At 38.1% G+C, this 16228-nt stretch overlaps 9 protein-coding genes across 9 annotated transcripts, besides 1 other annotated feature; 3 read left to right on the top strand and 6 right to left on the bottom strand.

Moving 5' to 3' along the window:
* Positions 1 to 272: 272 nt before the first annotated feature.
* Positions 273 to 1928, bottom strand: CUB1 (Cub1p; the record flags this gene model as incomplete). Its single annotated transcript, NM_001184074.1, has 1 exon — positions 273 to 1928. The coding sequence occupies one exon, from the start codon at positions 1926 to 1928 to the stop codon at positions 273 to 275; it is 1656 nt and encodes a 551-aa protein (NP_015063.1).
* Positions 1927 to 2235, top strand: YPL261C (uncharacterized protein; the record flags this gene model as incomplete). The annotated part of the gene is made up of 1 exon (NM_001348883.1): positions 1927 to 2235. The coding sequence occupies one exon, from the start codon at positions 1927 to 1929 to the stop codon at positions 2233 to 2235; it is 309 nt and encodes a 102-aa protein (NP_001335821.1).
* Positions 2236 to 2428: 193 nt separating this feature from the next.
* Positions 2429 to 3895, bottom strand: FUM1 (fumarase FUM1; the record flags this gene model as incomplete). Its single annotated transcript, NM_001184076.1, has 1 exon — positions 2429 to 3895. One exon carries the CDS (start codon positions 3893 to 3895, stop codon positions 2429 to 2431), a length of 1467 nt encoding a protein of 488 aa, NP_015061.1.
* Positions 3896 to 4724: 829 nt separating this feature from the next.
* KEL3 (Kel3p) lies at positions 4725 to 6680 on the top strand (the record flags this gene model as incomplete). The annotated part of the gene is made up of 1 exon (NM_001184077.1): positions 4725 to 6680. The coding sequence occupies one exon, from the start codon at positions 4725 to 4727 to the stop codon at positions 6678 to 6680; it is 1956 nt and encodes a 651-aa protein (NP_015060.1).
* A 206-nt stretch (positions 6681 to 6886) lies between these two features.
* Positions 6887 to 7948, top strand: YPL264C (uncharacterized protein; the record flags this gene model as incomplete). Its single annotated transcript, NM_001184078.1, has 1 exon — positions 6887 to 7948. One exon carries the CDS (start codon positions 6887 to 6889, stop codon positions 7946 to 7948), a length of 1062 nt encoding a protein of 353 aa, NP_015059.1.
* Positions 7949 to 8018: 70 nt separating this feature from the next.
* Positions 8019 to 8254: an origin of replication (ARS1604; Autonomously Replicating Sequence).
* Positions 8255 to 8361: 107 nt separating this feature from the next.
* On the bottom strand, positions 8362 to 10188 carry DIP5 (dicarboxylic amino acid permease; the record flags this gene model as incomplete). The annotated part of the gene is made up of 1 exon (NM_001184079.1): positions 8362 to 10188. One exon carries the CDS (start codon positions 10186 to 10188, stop codon positions 8362 to 8364), a length of 1827 nt encoding a protein of 608 aa, NP_015058.1.
* Positions 10189 to 11153: 965 nt separating this feature from the next.
* Positions 11154 to 12110, bottom strand: DIM1 (putative dimethyladenosine transferase; the record flags this gene model as incomplete). Its single annotated transcript, NM_001184080.1, has 1 exon — positions 11154 to 12110. One exon carries the CDS (start codon positions 12108 to 12110, stop codon positions 11154 to 11156), a length of 957 nt encoding a protein of 318 aa, NP_015057.1.
* Positions 12111 to 12432: 322 nt separating this feature from the next.
* Positions 12433 to 13062, bottom strand: ACM1 (Acm1p; the record flags this gene model as incomplete). Its single annotated transcript, NM_001184081.1, has 1 exon — positions 12433 to 13062. One exon carries the CDS (start codon positions 13060 to 13062, stop codon positions 12433 to 12435), a length of 630 nt encoding a protein of 209 aa, NP_015056.1.
* A 323-nt stretch (positions 13063 to 13385) lies between these two features.
* On the bottom strand, positions 13386 to 15995 carry PLC1 (phosphatidylinositol phospholipase C; the record flags this gene model as incomplete). The annotated part of the gene is made up of 1 exon (NM_001184082.1): positions 13386 to 15995. One exon carries the CDS (start codon positions 15993 to 15995, stop codon positions 13386 to 13388), a length of 2610 nt encoding a protein of 869 aa, NP_015055.1.
* Between the last annotated feature and the right edge of the window lie 233 nt (positions 15996 to 16228).

The following is a 16228-nucleotide window of genomic DNA, read 5'->3' as shown; positions in this document are numbered from 1 at the left end:
TATAAAAAAAGCAATTTCTACGGTGCATGGACAAAGACACAGGGTACGTATGTCCTTATTCCTCTTTTTCTCCCCCCTCCCATTGACAATTATGATAATGACATAAAGTTGTTTATATATTTTTGTTTTTATATAGATGCTCATTCAGGGTTTGTTATATACATAGACATAAGAGAATAACTTTTTTTCTTTCTGTATTTCATTTTATTGTTTATAATGTTTTCCTCTACCAAGAAAATAGGGAGAAATGGAAGATAAAGAAACACTCTCCTCTATTCCTGTTGATATTCAGATTCAGGCTCGCTGTCGTTTGAGTTCGAGTCTATGCCTGATTCTCCGTTGTCATCGTCGTCAGAACCATCACTTGAAGTAGAGTTCTGTGCTTTTTCCTCGGCTTCCACTTTTAATTCATGCAAGATATCAAAACATTCTGCTAATAAAGCATTCAATATACCTTGGCCTTCAGGTATATTGCCATCAGAGTCATAGAATATACCTTCAGTTCTCAGGTTGTCCAATGAAGCCAATTTCATTTGATAAGGGTATAACTCTCTTTCATTATTCACACCTCCCATTCTTTTCAATTCTAATAGGCAACGACGAACTGTAGATAGTTGATTGTGAATTGGCTGCAACGCTTCAGATACGGGCTCTGAACTTTCCAACAGTTTATAAATTATGGCATAACATCTACGCAACAGGTATAAAAGTATTGATTGCCCCTTTGAGTCCTGAGATTTTGTTGGAAACTTACCATTGATTCTTTTGTTATCAATTTCGTTCAATTTTTTTTGGTAAGAAAATAAATCGGTTTCTCTCAAAGTCCATCTTCTTGTGATCATTAAATTTTCTAAGGTAGTCTTTATATCAATCAGCTGTTCATATATTGGCTGTAAATATGGATCTAAAGTCAACCCGCCATTTTTTTGGTGTGATAAATCGTTAACTAAATCATGGCAATCATCCAATAAACCATTAAGGACACTTTGGCCTTTTTCTGCCACCTGATGAGACTCCAAGGACTTGAATTTACCAGAATCGTCACGATTAGATTCTAATTCACTTAATTCGTTCTTCAAAACTGATAATTTCTCATGGACATACTCTTGAGATACTAAATGTTTGTCATCCGTTAAGCTTTCATTGTTCGTTTGCAAATCATTTTGTTCCTGCAATAAAGAGTTGGTATTAATATCAGATTTAGACATTGTTTTTTTAGCAGATGCAACTAATGACAATAAACCTCTTCTAATTCGGAATAACTTTTCCATTACAGTAGACAAAGACGGATCAATTTCCTCCAATTTGCCTTCCAATATATCATATTCGTCCTTGCAATGCTTTAATTTAGCACGTAGTAATAGGTCTTCCTCAATTTTATTCTTTTTCCTTTCGTTGTCGATTTCCCTTAATCGGTCATCATTTCCATCCTCATCGTACGCAGGACTAGAGTTTTTTTGTTCGACAATCTTGCTGATTTCTTCCAGCCTTTCCTTAATAGGACTCAAATCGTGATGGGTGAAGACGTTTGATTCATTTAAATGTTCCAAAAGACTCTCCACAGTAGATAACGATGCATAAGTCGCAGGTGCAGAATTTTTTAGCCCAACAGTTAAAAAACACAACGAGAGCAATTGAAAGACATCATCCAGTACGGAGTCAACTCTATTATGCAATTCAGTACTATGAATCAGGGTGGCGGCGCTCTTAGCGGGCGTCTCATGACTATTCTTCCTAATATCGTCCAACTCTCTGACTTTGGTCAAGACGTGTTGGTAAGTAGTTTGGACATCCTTAGAGTTCAAATACTGGGTCCTATTTTGCTTGAGTTTAGCCAAGGAGGATCTCACTTCAAGGAGGTAGTTTAATATGGATTCCTCTTCCTTAGGAACAATTTGAGGGTGTTGTTGTCCAGCGGATGCAAACATGCTCTTTTTAGACAGTTATTCTCTTCTAATACAATTTCAGCGTTTTAAAAATTGGGAAAGTCCTCGAAGATTTAGTAGTTCTTTTCCTTTGCTTTTGTTTGTTTTTAAACCGATATTTGCTGCTAAACTTCTTAAAGAGATTTGCTCTTCTGGTGTACTCTCTTATTCGTTATCATTTCTGAAAATTCCCCTTTCCGTGATGCGGGTAATACTAGGTCCCTTACCCGACGACAAGAAATTAAAAAATGACGCAAAATATTCATTTATGAACTATTTTATTATAACTTGTATAGGAATAATAATGTAGTGATGTAAATTTATGGGCCCCATTAAGCCATCAAAAATGGAATGTATGCCTATGCTCCTCTTCTGACATAACTGGCCAGAGGCGGGACCTTAGCGGAGGGACCATTGCTGAATCACAAATTCTCTCCACTTCCTTATTTTCCTTCATATAATAAGACATAAAAAACTTGTATATTATTAGGTATTTAGCTCGTTTATTTAGGACCTAGCATGTGTTCAGGAACAACCCATTCATCAAATTCCTTTTCAGTCAATACACCCAATTCCAATGCACTTTCCTTCAAGGTAATGCCCTTCTTATGAGCATTCTTGGCGACCTTGGAAGCGGCATCATAACCGATCTTAGGGTTCAAAGCGGTGACTAACATTAAAGATTTAGTCAACAACTCATGAATACGAGGCTCATTGGCTTTGATACCTTCAACACAGTGCACTCTAAATGAATATGCGGCATCAGTAATTAACCTGATCGAATTCAATAGATTGGCGATCATGACTGGCTTGAAGACATTTAACTCGAATTGACCTTGAGAGCCGGCAAACGTGATAGCTGCATTGTTACCCATGACTTGCACACACACTTGAGTCAATGCCTCGTTTTGGGTTGGGTTAACTTTACCAGGCATGATTGAGGAACCTGGTTCATTCTCTGGCAGCATTAGTTCATGGTAGCCGCAACGTGGCCCGGACCCTAAGTATCTTATATCTTGCGCTATTTTGAAAAGAGAACAAGCAAGGGTGTTTAGAGCACCGCTACATTCGACAATGGCGTCGTGAGCAGCCAAAGCCTCGAACTTATTAGGGGCGGTTTGAAACTTTAGTCCAGTTTCTTTGGAAATTTGCTCGGCTATCTTGACATCGAATCCGGGCTTGGTGTTCAACCCTGTACCAACGGCAGTACCACCTTGTGCCAGGAAACTCAATGTTTTCAAAGAATGTGCCACTCTTTGGATACCGTTCTCAACTTGTTGCACGTAACCGGAAAACTCTTGACCTAGTGTCAAAGGCGTGGCATCTTGCAAGTGTGTTCTACCGATCTTCACAATATGGTCAAATTCCTTGGATTTGGCTTCAAGGGCGTTCTTTAAATTGGTCAACTCAGGTATCAACTCGTTTTGAATTTGCAAACTGGCAGCGATATGCATGACAGTGGGGAAAGTATCATTGGATGATTGAGATTGGTTGCAATGATTGTTTGGATGGACTTGTTTAGATCCAATCTTGCCTCCTAGGATCTCAATGGCACGATTGGAAATAACTTCATTAGCATTCATGTTAGACTGGGTACCGGAACCCGTTTGGAAAACAACCAATGGAAAGTGGTCGTCTAGCTTACCAGAAGCCACTTCGTCAGCGGCCTGTTGAATAGCCTTGGAGATCTTGGGATCCAATCCCCCCAGAGACTCATTCACAATCGCGGCAGATTTCTTCAAAACACCAAATGCATGCACCAAAGGCAATGGCATTCTTTCACGAGCGCCACCAATCTTGAAGTTTTGAAAGGATCTTTGAGTTTGGGCACCCCAGTACTTATCAGCAGGCACGTGTATCTCACCAAATGCATCGGTTTCAGTTCTGAACGAGGAGTTCATTCTTCTTATATTAAGCTTATATGACGATTTTACGAAAGTCTTGCAACTACAATTGGTAAATCTCAACATGATTGTATCTCTTATCCGTTTAATAGTTAGACTTTATGGAATTTCTTGACGTGAGAAAAAAAACAGCTGCAGTACTAAAAGTCACGAATTTAAAAATGCAAAAAAATGACTGTATGTAATGGAGAAACGATATGAATATCCCAGAAGAAAGAGCTAGAGTCACTCCCCCGTGTGTTCGGTCCGGCCTCCTGTTGGATGCTTGTTTAACGTCTACAACAGTGATGAAGATTATATATAGCCTATAAGAAACGCAAAAAGGCTTTACAGGAAAGAGCCAATCATCGAACGCCCATTCCGGGAATCGGGGTAGTCATTCCGAGGATCGGCTCAGGGGAGGGGCCTGAAGCCTCTCCAATATGGTAGTGATAGCAAGAACTAGAGACATTTACTGCTAGCTTCCATAGCTCTCTAACCACAGGGTACGAATAATAACCATTATTAGGTACTGACATTATGATGTCGCCCGCGGCGATTCGGAAGGGTTTAAGGACACGTCTTAACAAATGGCATTACAGAATGGCTATAGGCGACTCACTACTATGTATTGACTATGTAGGAGATACCAAGCTTTGCTTTACGAGCCCTCTTTACTTTTTTTCTTGTATAGTTATAGTTAATGTAGTAGTCGCAATAACTGCGGTAGTAGTACTAACATCAGTAAAAGTAACGCTTGGTAGTTTTTCTGCCCGGTTTAACCATTGATTTGATGAAATTGTAGAAAACTGAAAAAAAAAAAAAAAATGAAAAAAAAAAATGATGAGCTTCTCGAAGAATACATTAACCACTTATAGGAAGGAGAAGAGATCTACTAGACTCGTAGAAGTGATTAATGGCAAAGAAGAATAAGAAGGATAAAGAGGCCAAAAAGGCACGTGCTGAACTGAAGAATCAGAAAAACCAAAAAAAGCAGGAGAAAAAGTTTCAGAAGAACAAGAATAAGTCTTTAAACGGCGAAGAAGATGATGAAAGTGATCAAGATCTCGATGAAATTCTCTCTAGCTTTAGCAAAAAGCAAATTGAATTAGAGCATGTAGACATCACTTCTGTGGAAAAACCCTCTTGTCGTACTCATCCGTTGATGTTTGCAAATCCGCAACACAATAAACATGAATTGTTCATTTTCGGTGGTGAATTTACAGATCCAGAAACCAAACTAACACATTTCTATAATGATTTGTATTCATACTCCATAAAGAACAACTCTTGGAAAAAATACGTTTCGCAAAATGCACCTTTGCCCAGATCCAGTGCCGCTGTCGCTGTGCATCCTTCCGGAATAGCACTGTTACACGGTGGTGAATTTTCGTCCCCAAAACAATCTAAATTCTACCACTATTCTGATACATGGCTGTTTGACTGCGTTGAAAGGAAATTCACTAAGTTGGAGTTTGGCGGTAGAGACTCTTCACCCAGCGCCAGATCAGGTCATAGAATTATTGCTTGGAAAAACTATTTCATATTATTTGGTGGATTTAGAGATTTGGGGAATGGTCAAACTTCTTACCTAAATGATTTGTGGTGTTTTGATATCTCAACCTACAAATGGACCAAATTGGAGACAAACAGCAAACCTGACGCTAGATCGGGTCATTGTTTCATTCCTACAGATAATTCTGCCATATTAATGGGTGGTTACTGTAAAATCATTGCCAAAAATAATAAAAATTTAATGAAGGGAAAAATCTTGAATGATGCATGGAAACTGAACTTAACGCCTGATCCAAAGAAGTGGCAGTGGGAAAAATTAAAGAATTTCAAGAACCAGCCCTCACCAAGAGTCGGGTATTCGTTCAATCTATGGAAGCAAAACAAGTCCGTTGCTTTTGGTGGTGTCTACGATTTACAAGAGACAGAGGAATCCTTAGAGTCCGTTTTCTATAACGACCTATATATGTTCCACCTAGAGTTGAACAAATGGTCTAAACTTAGAATTAAACCTCAGCGTCAAACGAATAGTAAAAATTCACCCGCCACAAGTAAAAGAAAATCTAATAAAGATCAAGAAAAGGAACTGCAGGATTTACTAAATTCCATTCTGGCCAAGTCTAATCTAAATGACGACGACGATGACAATGATGACAACAGCACAACGGGTCCTAACTCTATCGATGACGACGAAGATAACGAAGATGACAGTGATTTGGACAACCAAGAAGATATTACCATCTCAAATCAATTACCTCACCCAAGATTTAACGCAGCAACTTGTGTAGTGGGCGACTCGTTGTTCATTTACAGTGGTGTCTGGGAACTGGGCGAAAAAGATTATCCTATAAACTCATTTTATAGTATAGATTTGAACAAGTTGGATGGTGTCAAGGTTTACTGGGAAGACCTATCTGCCATCGAAGAAGCAAAGAGACTAGGTGATAGAGATTCGGACGAAGATGAGTTTGAATACGAGGACGATGAGGAGGATGAGGACGACGGCGAAGAGGAACAAGATGCAGGACCCCTTGAAGGTGATGAAGATGAGGAAAGCGAGAGCGACGATGACAAACAAGCGCAGATGGAGATTCCAGACGAAAGGTCTTGGCTACCACACCCAAAACCGTTCGAAACTTTAAGAGCATTCTACTTAAGGGAAGGTGCAAATTTCTTAACCTGGTCTATTTCTAACAACAGAAACCTTAAGGGTAAACAGTTAAAGACGAAGTCATTTGAGTTATGTGAAGACCGTTGGTGGGAAAGAAGAGATCAGGTGACCCTTGAGGAAGAGCGTCTGGAGGATACAGGCGGAATCATTGAAAGAGATACGACTACTAAACCTTCCAAAAGAAGGTAAACATTTTCGCTTTTGTAGTTGAGTTTAAAAAGTATTTATAGCATTTTTTTTTTTTATAGATATCTGTCTTCCATATGGCATCCTTTTCTTTAGTCACTAATTGAGTCATCTGGAAAAAAAAACAAAGGAGACAGGGAAAATTATCTCATTATTACATTCACGAAAGCTGCCCCAACAGAAAAGTAGAATAAACACCTCCTCTCTCAATGACGCTGCAAAGAATTAGTAAAGATTATCTAAAGCCTAATTATGGACTTATCTTACTTATAGTGTCTTATTTTTTCAATTCTTCTATGGTAGTTTCTACCAAAGTCCTAGAAAATGACCCACTGGAAACTTCGCAATCAAGAATTAATCCTCTGCAAATCCTGCTAGTAAGGATGTCTATCACGTACTGTTGTACGCTAGTATACATGCATTGGAATAAACAAAGTGTTCCAGATATTCCATGGGGCCCAGCACCATGCAGGAAATGGTTGATACTCCGAGGTATAATGGGTTTTTTTGGTGTTTTTGGAATGTACTTTTCTTTAATGTATCTAAGTATAAGTGACGCTGTCTTAATCACCTTCATGTCGCCAACCCTAACCATTTTCCTTTCATTTTTACTGCTGGGTGAGCCATTTAGTAAACTTGAAGCCTTGGGGTCCCTAATTTCATTTTCTGGAGTGGTGTTAATTATTAGACCTACATTTTTGTTTGGTGAGCAGACCCAAGGCCAGCAATCTCCACAAGACGATATTGTTGAGACTCAAAATCCCAAATTAAGACTCATTGCTATCGGGGTGAGTTTATTGGGGGTTTGCGGATTGAGTAGTGTTTACATTATCATAAGATATATCGGTAACAAGGCACATGCCATCATGAGTGTCAGTTATTTCTCGTTGGTTACTACTGTTGTGGCAGCCCTCGGTGTGCTTCTAATTCCCTCGATGTCTTTACAACTGCCTCATTCGTGGAAGCAGTGGGGGCTATTTCTGAACTTGGGTATTTCTGGATTCATTCACCAAATTCTGTTAACAATGGGAATCCAGAGGGAGCGTGCAGGAAGGGGTTCGTTAATGACTTATACTCAAGTTATATATGCTGTTTTCTGGGATGTCGTGCTCTTTCACCACTGGCCAAACATATGGACGTGGTGCGGTATGGCAGTTATCGTTAGTTCTACTATATGGGTCATTAATATGAGAGCCTCCAAACAAAACGTTGTGGCTACTGCCGAGCTACTCTCCACATCGGACTTTGAATTAGATGATTTGGAGGATTAAGTGATACCTGTACACTATGGTTCCATGTTGCAGGTGGCTATATTTGAAAAGTCTCCACATATATGTTAATAAGATCGATTACTCCACAAACAGAAAATAACGAAGACTTGAACTTTTCTTATTTTTATGTTTTTGTTTATATTTTTGAATTTAAACTGTTTTATAGAAATGTATGTAATATATAAATTTTATTTTCCTTGAAAAAATGGGTATTTTTCTTTCTATTTTTTCAAGAAAATCTTCCTGTAAATTAATTATGCAATAATGCTGTGGTAGGACTGGAAATAAAAAATGTTGATAACGATTGTTATTAAAGGTAAAAGAAAAATGATCAAAGAGAAATTCTTGTGCTCATTTTTTTGATTGGATGAATATAGTTTCATGTTGCCCTAAGGCTTTGATTAAAAAGGCATCTAGAAGATATTACCCAAAAATTTTTCATAGAACCACTCCATATTTTTACCGTTACTTTTTAAACGCTCTTCCTTTTCTTGGTCCTTCATTCTTCCCTCTTCTTCTTCTCTATCGTATATTTCCTTAAATGTGTACAAATCCACGTCGGTAGACTTTATCACTTTGGTTTTGTATATCAATTTGTAACCAGCCCAAGAAATGATATAGACAGGCAGGCCAATATACCCGGTGATGAATGTTTTATAATCAAATTTATGACCTAGGAAAACAGTGAAGTTTTTGATTAAAGCAATCAAAATGCAGAAGAATAAAGCAAAATAAGCACCATAACGTTGGCCAGGAGCGACATAAGCAAATTTTGATTTGTCAATCCCTTGAGCACGGCAGGCTTTATCGAAGTAGATGTAAACAATTAAAATGGTGATCCAACTCAAGATTCCGAACATAGAAACAACGTTAACAAAGTAGTTGAAAATCTTTGCTGATCCTGAAGACACATTCATGTACGCCAAGCCACAAAACAGCACGGAGAGTATTAAAGCATTGTAAGGAACACCCCATCTACTTGTCTTAGCGAAGATCTTTGGCGCTTTACCATCAATTGCCAACGCATATAAATTTCTGGAAGAAACGTACAAATCTGAGTTACAAGCACTGAAAACGAAAACCAAGACACAAGCATTGAAGATATGAGGTAAGACTTCAATACCTGAGTTTTGAATGGCAACCACGAATGGAGATGCCGCAGCAGACATACTCTTACCTTTTGTGGAAAGTAAACGAGGGTCATTGTATGCAACGCACATACCCAAAAGGAAAACGGTGCATAGGTAAAAAACAATGATACGGTAAACTGTCAATTTAATTGCCTTTGGAACACTTTTTCTTGGATTCTCAGCTTCAGAACAAACGATACCTGTCAATTCAATACCCGTGTAACTGAAAAGACTGTAAACGAAAACAGCAACGAACGAAACAAATTTACCTTTACCACCAGTGATAGCCGTCGAATATTCTTTGAACGCACCAGGATCACGCCAGTATCTAAACCCTAGGCGGTCATGGTTAGGACCTCCACCAAGCATAATAATAAATAGTAACAGGATTAGACCCAACATTACCATGACTTTGAAACTGGACAACCAAAATTCAAATTCACCAAAGAATTTTACACCGACGACATTGATAGCGACAATAACAACCAAGAATATAGTAATCCACACACCAGGGTTAACACGGTCTCTGCTGATCCAATATTGAATGACCAAAGCAGCAGCAGTAAGTTGGTTGGGAGGTAAGATGAAATATTTGAAAAGGTAAGTATAACCAATAGCAAAACCTAATGCAGGATCCACGTAACGTGAGGCATAACTTGTAAAACCATCCAATGGAATGTAAGAAGCCATTTCACCAAGACAGGCCATGGTGTAAAAGACTAAAAGGCCGACAAAGGCATATGCAATTAACATCGCAACCGGACCACCCGTCAATAAGGCGGTACCTGTACCTATAAGCAGACCTGTACCTAATGAACCACCAATGGCGATCATAGAAATATGTCTTGCCTTTAAATCTTTCCTCAACCGCGTGTTTTCGTCTTTACCATCTGGAACTGCGAAAGAGTCGTCCCTTGCTGAAGGTGATGTAGAGGTGGATGAACGAGAGGACACATTGTTTTCTTCCAGGTCAATGTTATAGATTTCTTGCTCCTTTACAGGGAAATTGTCAGGATTTTGTTTCGAATAGTAAGCGTCATGATCACTGTCAAGAGAAGAAGAGTTACGAGGAGACGTGCTGGTAAACATCTTCTTTAGAGGCATCTTCATTACTTAGAGTTAGTTCTTTTTTTCCTGTGTTTCACTTGTACCTTATATTGAAAGTGCAAAAGAATTATGTTTGGCTCTATAAAAGAACGTTAGTATGTGGTACTTTATCCAGCACTCTAGCTCAATACAAGTTACGTTCTCCAAGAATACTCGAGTGCATCTACACATCGTCTTTTATATATAAAAAGGACCGGTGGAACCGATATGTTGTTGGGTATACGAATATGATAACAAAAAAGGGCCAGATAACCCCAAGTTCCAACTTTGCTATCAGATTGAATATCAAAATTTTTTGACTGAGACTGACGGTACGGTTTCTCCTCTTTCCCCTAAGCATAGTAGCTAAAACTACCGAAAAAGCTATACCAATCGGAGTGAATTGCGAGGAGCATGACTAGATGTCACGAATGTTTTGGAGAAGACATGATAATGAGTTCACTTACTGTCACCGCCTGGGAAGCTTCCTCTGGTCCCTGTGCGGAAATGCATCACCGCCTAGCGACTCCCGCCGCAATCAGTGCCGTGCCATCTAGCGACGCCGTACGGCCACTCTACACTGCCAGCGACGTCGCTATCGGTATTGGTTGCCGTTAAGTGAAAAAAAAACAAACATCGCTATCTCAACAGAGTTCCACTGGGAAACAATAGACGCACTTTTATGCACCCTGGTGCCTTCAAAAAAGAAGTTTGACTAAGAGGGCTGAGGCTTAAGCTTTTTAACCGTAGTAGTTCAACTATATAAGATAACGATTTCGAAAAATAGGAAAGATACAACCATTCTTTATCGTACCTATAAGGATGTGAGTCCTTCTTATCAGGGGGAGTTACGTAAAAATGATTCCCCACTTTTTGTCTTCTAGAAACAAACCAGCCCCGCTGTCAAGATAAGCTTAATTTTGAATTGCTTTTTTTTTTCTTATCTTAGGTAAATAGTATACAAGCACTTACATAATTGATAAGAGAGCTCATGAAAAATGGATACCAACCTGGTGAAAAGCATATAATAGCCTTAGGAAATCATTTTGATCACATTTACCCGCTCTTTTGTCGCCTAAGTCGGTCTCCTTCAGAACTGTGTCAATCTTTTCCTTGACGACATCGTGCATAGAACCCTTTGTATCATCCACCATTTCGTTGTTCATCGCCAAAAATGTCTTATAATTCTTCTCCAGAATGTCCATCACGGTGGTCGATTTGAAGCCAGCTGAAATCGTTCTGTTTTTCCTCACAAAGACGATTCTCAACAAACCATCCCATTCGTTGTAATCCACTTGCGGTCTTGGATTTTTAATCTCTAGTCTAACAACGCTGGATTCCACTTGTGGTGGCGGTCTGAAGTTATTCTTACCCACTTTCATGATGTGTGTAACATTAGCCCACATTTGTACATTGGCGGATAATCTACAGTATAATGAGTCACCTGGTCTTGCCAGTAATCTTAAAGCAAACTCTCTTTGAAACATAAGAATAGATACTCTTGGTGGTCTTGGTTGGTTAATTAATTTGAAAACCAGAGGCGATGAGATCTGGTAAGGAGTGTTACTAATACAGATATCAAAGTATGGTAATTCAGTCTTCATAAAATCTCCAAGCATGATTTCTAACTTTTTCTCCACAGGTGTGCCACGTACCCTCTTAGTTAATTCTGCAGCCATTCTGGGATCCATTTCTACTGCCACTACGTTTTTTGCTTGTTCGAGGATCCTTACAGTTAGGTTACCTGTACCAGGACCAACCTCCAAAACAACATCTGAGGGTCTAATCTGTGCCTTATCAACAATACCTTGCGCCACCAAAGGATTTTTCAAAATATGCTGACCTAGATCTGTGTTGAATTTAAATACTGAACTCAAATGTTTCTCGGCAGAGACTTGTTTGGACGAAGTTGCTCCGGAGTACTTCTTTTTCGCAGCCTTTCCCATGGTATAATTTTATTTTTATTTGTATCGATATAAAAGGTACGACGTCTAAAGCTTCTAACCGAATGAGTCCACTGTATAATGCACTGTTCCTAATTTATCGATCTTATGTTATAACCAAATATTTTCAATTTTCAGCTCATCGCGATTTTCAAAAATTTTTCTACCCTCTAACCCGGGTAATACACAAGGATGGATTTATTATTATTATTGATTCTTATTATTATTACTACTCTGTTAGTAATTTACACACGAGGTGAGGAATACGTGAATGAATTAAATTGGTATCGTTAATTAATTATTAGACGCTAACTGTGTACATTATTTACTCATCTTCATAGACGTGGAAGGACAGTTTTCTCACTACTTTTTTTTCACTGACGTCATCGGTAGAACGGGATATCTTTGTCTCTGGGTTCTGTCCTTGGTGTTTACTAGTGAAGAAAATAGATATCTTCGAATTTCTTGGCGGCGTTATAAAACTGGGTAGGCTGATTTTTTTATCACCCAGTGGCAACGTCAGTGGTATAGTCTCATCGGTGAGAGGATCCTGTATGTAACCTTTGAATTCGTCAACACTTAAGTCCTTCAATGCAATTCTTCCTCCTTCCCTTAAAAATGCTCTTTCATAAGGGCAAATTTTAGCGGGTGAAAGGTTTTCTTTTACTTGGGAAGGATTATTCTCATTGCTCACAGAATTGTTATTATTGTATATTTCATTATGTCTGTGGACAGCTATGTTTCTTTCTTCAGCCGTTTCCTCATACAGCATAAATTGTGCAGCTTTAGAAATTTGGATTGTCTTTATTGGACTTCGCCTTAGTGCATAGTCTGTGTCTATTTGTGACCTTCTCTTTGATGGTGAACGAAGTTCATTGCCTTTTACCACTGCTCGTGGTTTTTGGTTTATATTCTTGCTTGATAAAATGGTTCTCTTTTTTGATGGTGATATCATCTTTCAGTGTCTCTTACTTTATTTCTTCCAAAGGATCCTAATTCAGTAATGCTTAATATGTTCTCCTTTCTTTTTACTTTATATAGTATGATAACAAAAGCACAAAACTTCAGAAAGAAGACGCGTCAACGCGCTACGCGAAATATGCATCAACTTTCTGCTGAAGAGAAGGCAATCAGCGAAAAACAGAAGTTGTTATTGTGTATTGTCGTGGTACTTCGTCGTCCCATTTGATATATCCATTCTAGGTAATCATGTTGGTATATGCAAGTAGGTATATGTACGTATTTATGAATATGTGTATTTGGCCGGAAAAAGATCGCCTATAAAATTTGTGTATGAATAAATAAAGTGCAAAATATGTATTGTTCCCCCTCCATGTTAAACAACGGAATGTGACGATATCCCATCCTCAAATAGTTCAGCTTAAGGCAAACAGATGCAATCTGGGTCTCTTCAGAGATAACCATGAATTTTATAAATGTGAGGTCTGTATCTTTCAATGTGATAGAAACTTCAGCATCCCATATTGGGTTGAATCCATTCCCTTGAGAACTCTTAGTGGATGCTTCAGTGGCAGAAATCCTTGTACCCTTATCGATTGAGATGGGCATTGTCGGCTCGTCATCGGTATGAAACTCCACTTTAACAAAGGAATTGGTGTTATTTCTGCTTGGCGATGTATCATTCAATCTGGGCAATAACTGTGTAGATAAAATTCGAATTTTAACAGTAACAGGATCACTACCATTTTCAAAATGTTCGTAAATTAATGGAATCATTTTCGCCTTTGTTACTACAGGTAGCAACTTTTTTGGTTTTAGCACGTATCCTGATTTAAAACTTCCATCAGGTTGGTGATCTAATATTTGAAACATTGCCAGATTAAGTTGCTGTCCAATATCATTAGTTTGCCAATTCGTAGCCACCATTTGTACACCGGCCTTCCAAAAAGGTATTGGGTTAAAATTTGATGATTTGTATCGTAAAACGTGAGGATAGACTCTCATCAAATATCTTCTATTATGTTTATCCAACGATAATTTTAAGTGTTTGTCTTTTATCATGTATTCTACTTTGCGCTCATTCAGTGAAAAACAATGCGCTATCGTTTTGGACTCTGGTAAAGAGAAATTCCTGAACTTGATGCCATGTATTCCAGAAATGTTAGAAACATCATTAATTATATCAGCGTGCTTTTTTAATCCAATTCTTTTGATGCGTTGCATACTAGAAGAATTTGTTGCGCTACTACTGTTCGTGGAGTCATCTTTCATTCTTAATTCCTGTTCATTAGCTGATTCGTAAGAAGAACTAAAAGAAGATGGAAATGGCTCATTAACGCTAAGACCTCTAGTTGCTTCACTCGTCTTCTTGGATTTCAACAGTATTTTATGTTTTAATTCCCTTGGTGATGGCAGTTTATCAGTTCTTGTGCCAACAAAGTACAGCTGTTCTGCTAAAACCTCTCTCATTATCAGGCTTGCCAATTTTTGATTATCCTTGTTACAGTTTATTTCCAGTGAAATAATCAAAGGATACGGAGACGTTATAAAAGCGTACTTCTTTATCACGCGTATAACTGTTTTTAAGGGAATAGCTGACGTTAAAAATCCATGGCATACCACTGGCCCATTTTCACCATCCCATATATCAATTTCTACGCACCTACAACCTTGTTGTAGGACTTGAATATATCCCTCCACAGATGGAGTTTCTGCAATTTGTTTCCCCAATAAATAAGTATTATGTGAAGATGCAATAAAATAATGGTTTAATGGCTTTGAATATAACTCCTCTTTAACCTCCACCAAATATGGTTGCTCCTTCAAGAACTTGGTAAAACCATCTTGCCCCATCGTCAGCTGAGTCGGTTCTCTGTACTTAATAAAATATGACCATGCAGTTTGACGATCCACTTGCTCATGCTGCTCTGTAATTAAAAATTGAAAAAAATTTTCAAATGATAAGTGGGAGTGTGGAGGTTTTGTAAATTTAGACCAAATCATATTTACCTCTTTCCTATTCTTTAAGATTTTAATGAACTTTTCAAATTCAAAATAATTTAATAGTCCGTTATGATTGATGTCTGCTAATTGGAAAAACTCTAACAATTGACCAGTTGACACATAAATATGAAATTTATCACATAGTTTCTTCACATCTGCAAAGCTCAATGTGTCCTTTTTCTCATCTTCCTCTTTTTCAGAAACAGTAATTTGCCAATGTATCCTAGCGAATTGCGAATTATCAGGCAAAAGTATGCTTTCCATTAATTCCCTCCTTAACTTCACTAAACCGCAAATGCAGCTTAAGAATGTGTTAAAGTCCAATTCATTCAAAGCAACTACGTGTAACGCTTTCAATTTGTTGGAAACCTTATAAATAATAGCAATCCAAAGTTTACTGTCCGATCTCAATCTTTTCGGATCTACTTCCTCTTGATAAGTACTCGCCGTATCACCGATTCTGATGTCTTTAACGGAGTCTAATTCCAGATACTTCGAACCATCTTTCCATATTATTTGCCCGTTGTTATTGATTAATTTAAATTCATAGAACTTCCTTCTTCTTCTTGTCATCCTAATCATCCTGATTCCTCTTTGCAATACGCGACATAGCGTGCTGAGATCACAGTCTTTTCTTAATTTCTTGTTAACAAGCTCATTTATCCCATGTGAATAAGTAAGAGGCCCCATATGGACTCTAGGCAATTCGGCTGCTCTTCTAAAAATCGACCTTATGCTTCTTCTCACAGTACTTCCATTGTTCGCGCTTTTTTGGTCAGTATTAAAAGAGGATTGAAAAGAACTGTAACTTATAAAATCTAAAGCATCATCCTTTTGTGTTATTTTCCCTTGATCTCTGCATGAGTGTCGTTGTAACTCCTTTGTAAGATTAAACCTTTGGTCATCTATAGCACTTTCAGTCATTCATATACACTGCGTGAATGACCTTACCGTTGTACGTTTATAATTCCCAGTCTTTTATTGTTTTAATGACCTGAGGCTGCTTATGTCGTGATGCTTATACTATTTTTTTTATAAAGCGTCGGGTAAAGGTGTCAAAAACTGTAAAATGAAAACGTGCGGAATCTTCATGGACTATTTAAAATTACACATAATATTACATTATTTAAACTAGTATTACAAATTCTATGAATGGA

Source organism: Saccharomyces cerevisiae, chromosome XVI (assembly GCF_000146045.2).
Source record: "Saccharomyces cerevisiae S288C chromosome XVI, complete sequence".
In the NCBI taxonomy this organism is placed as follows: Eukaryota; Fungi; Ascomycota; class Saccharomycetes; order Saccharomycetales; family Saccharomycetaceae; genus Saccharomyces; species Saccharomyces cerevisiae.
The sequence above is the reverse complement of the archived record's forward strand: the minus strand, read 5'-3'. Positions and strand labels throughout refer to the sequence as shown.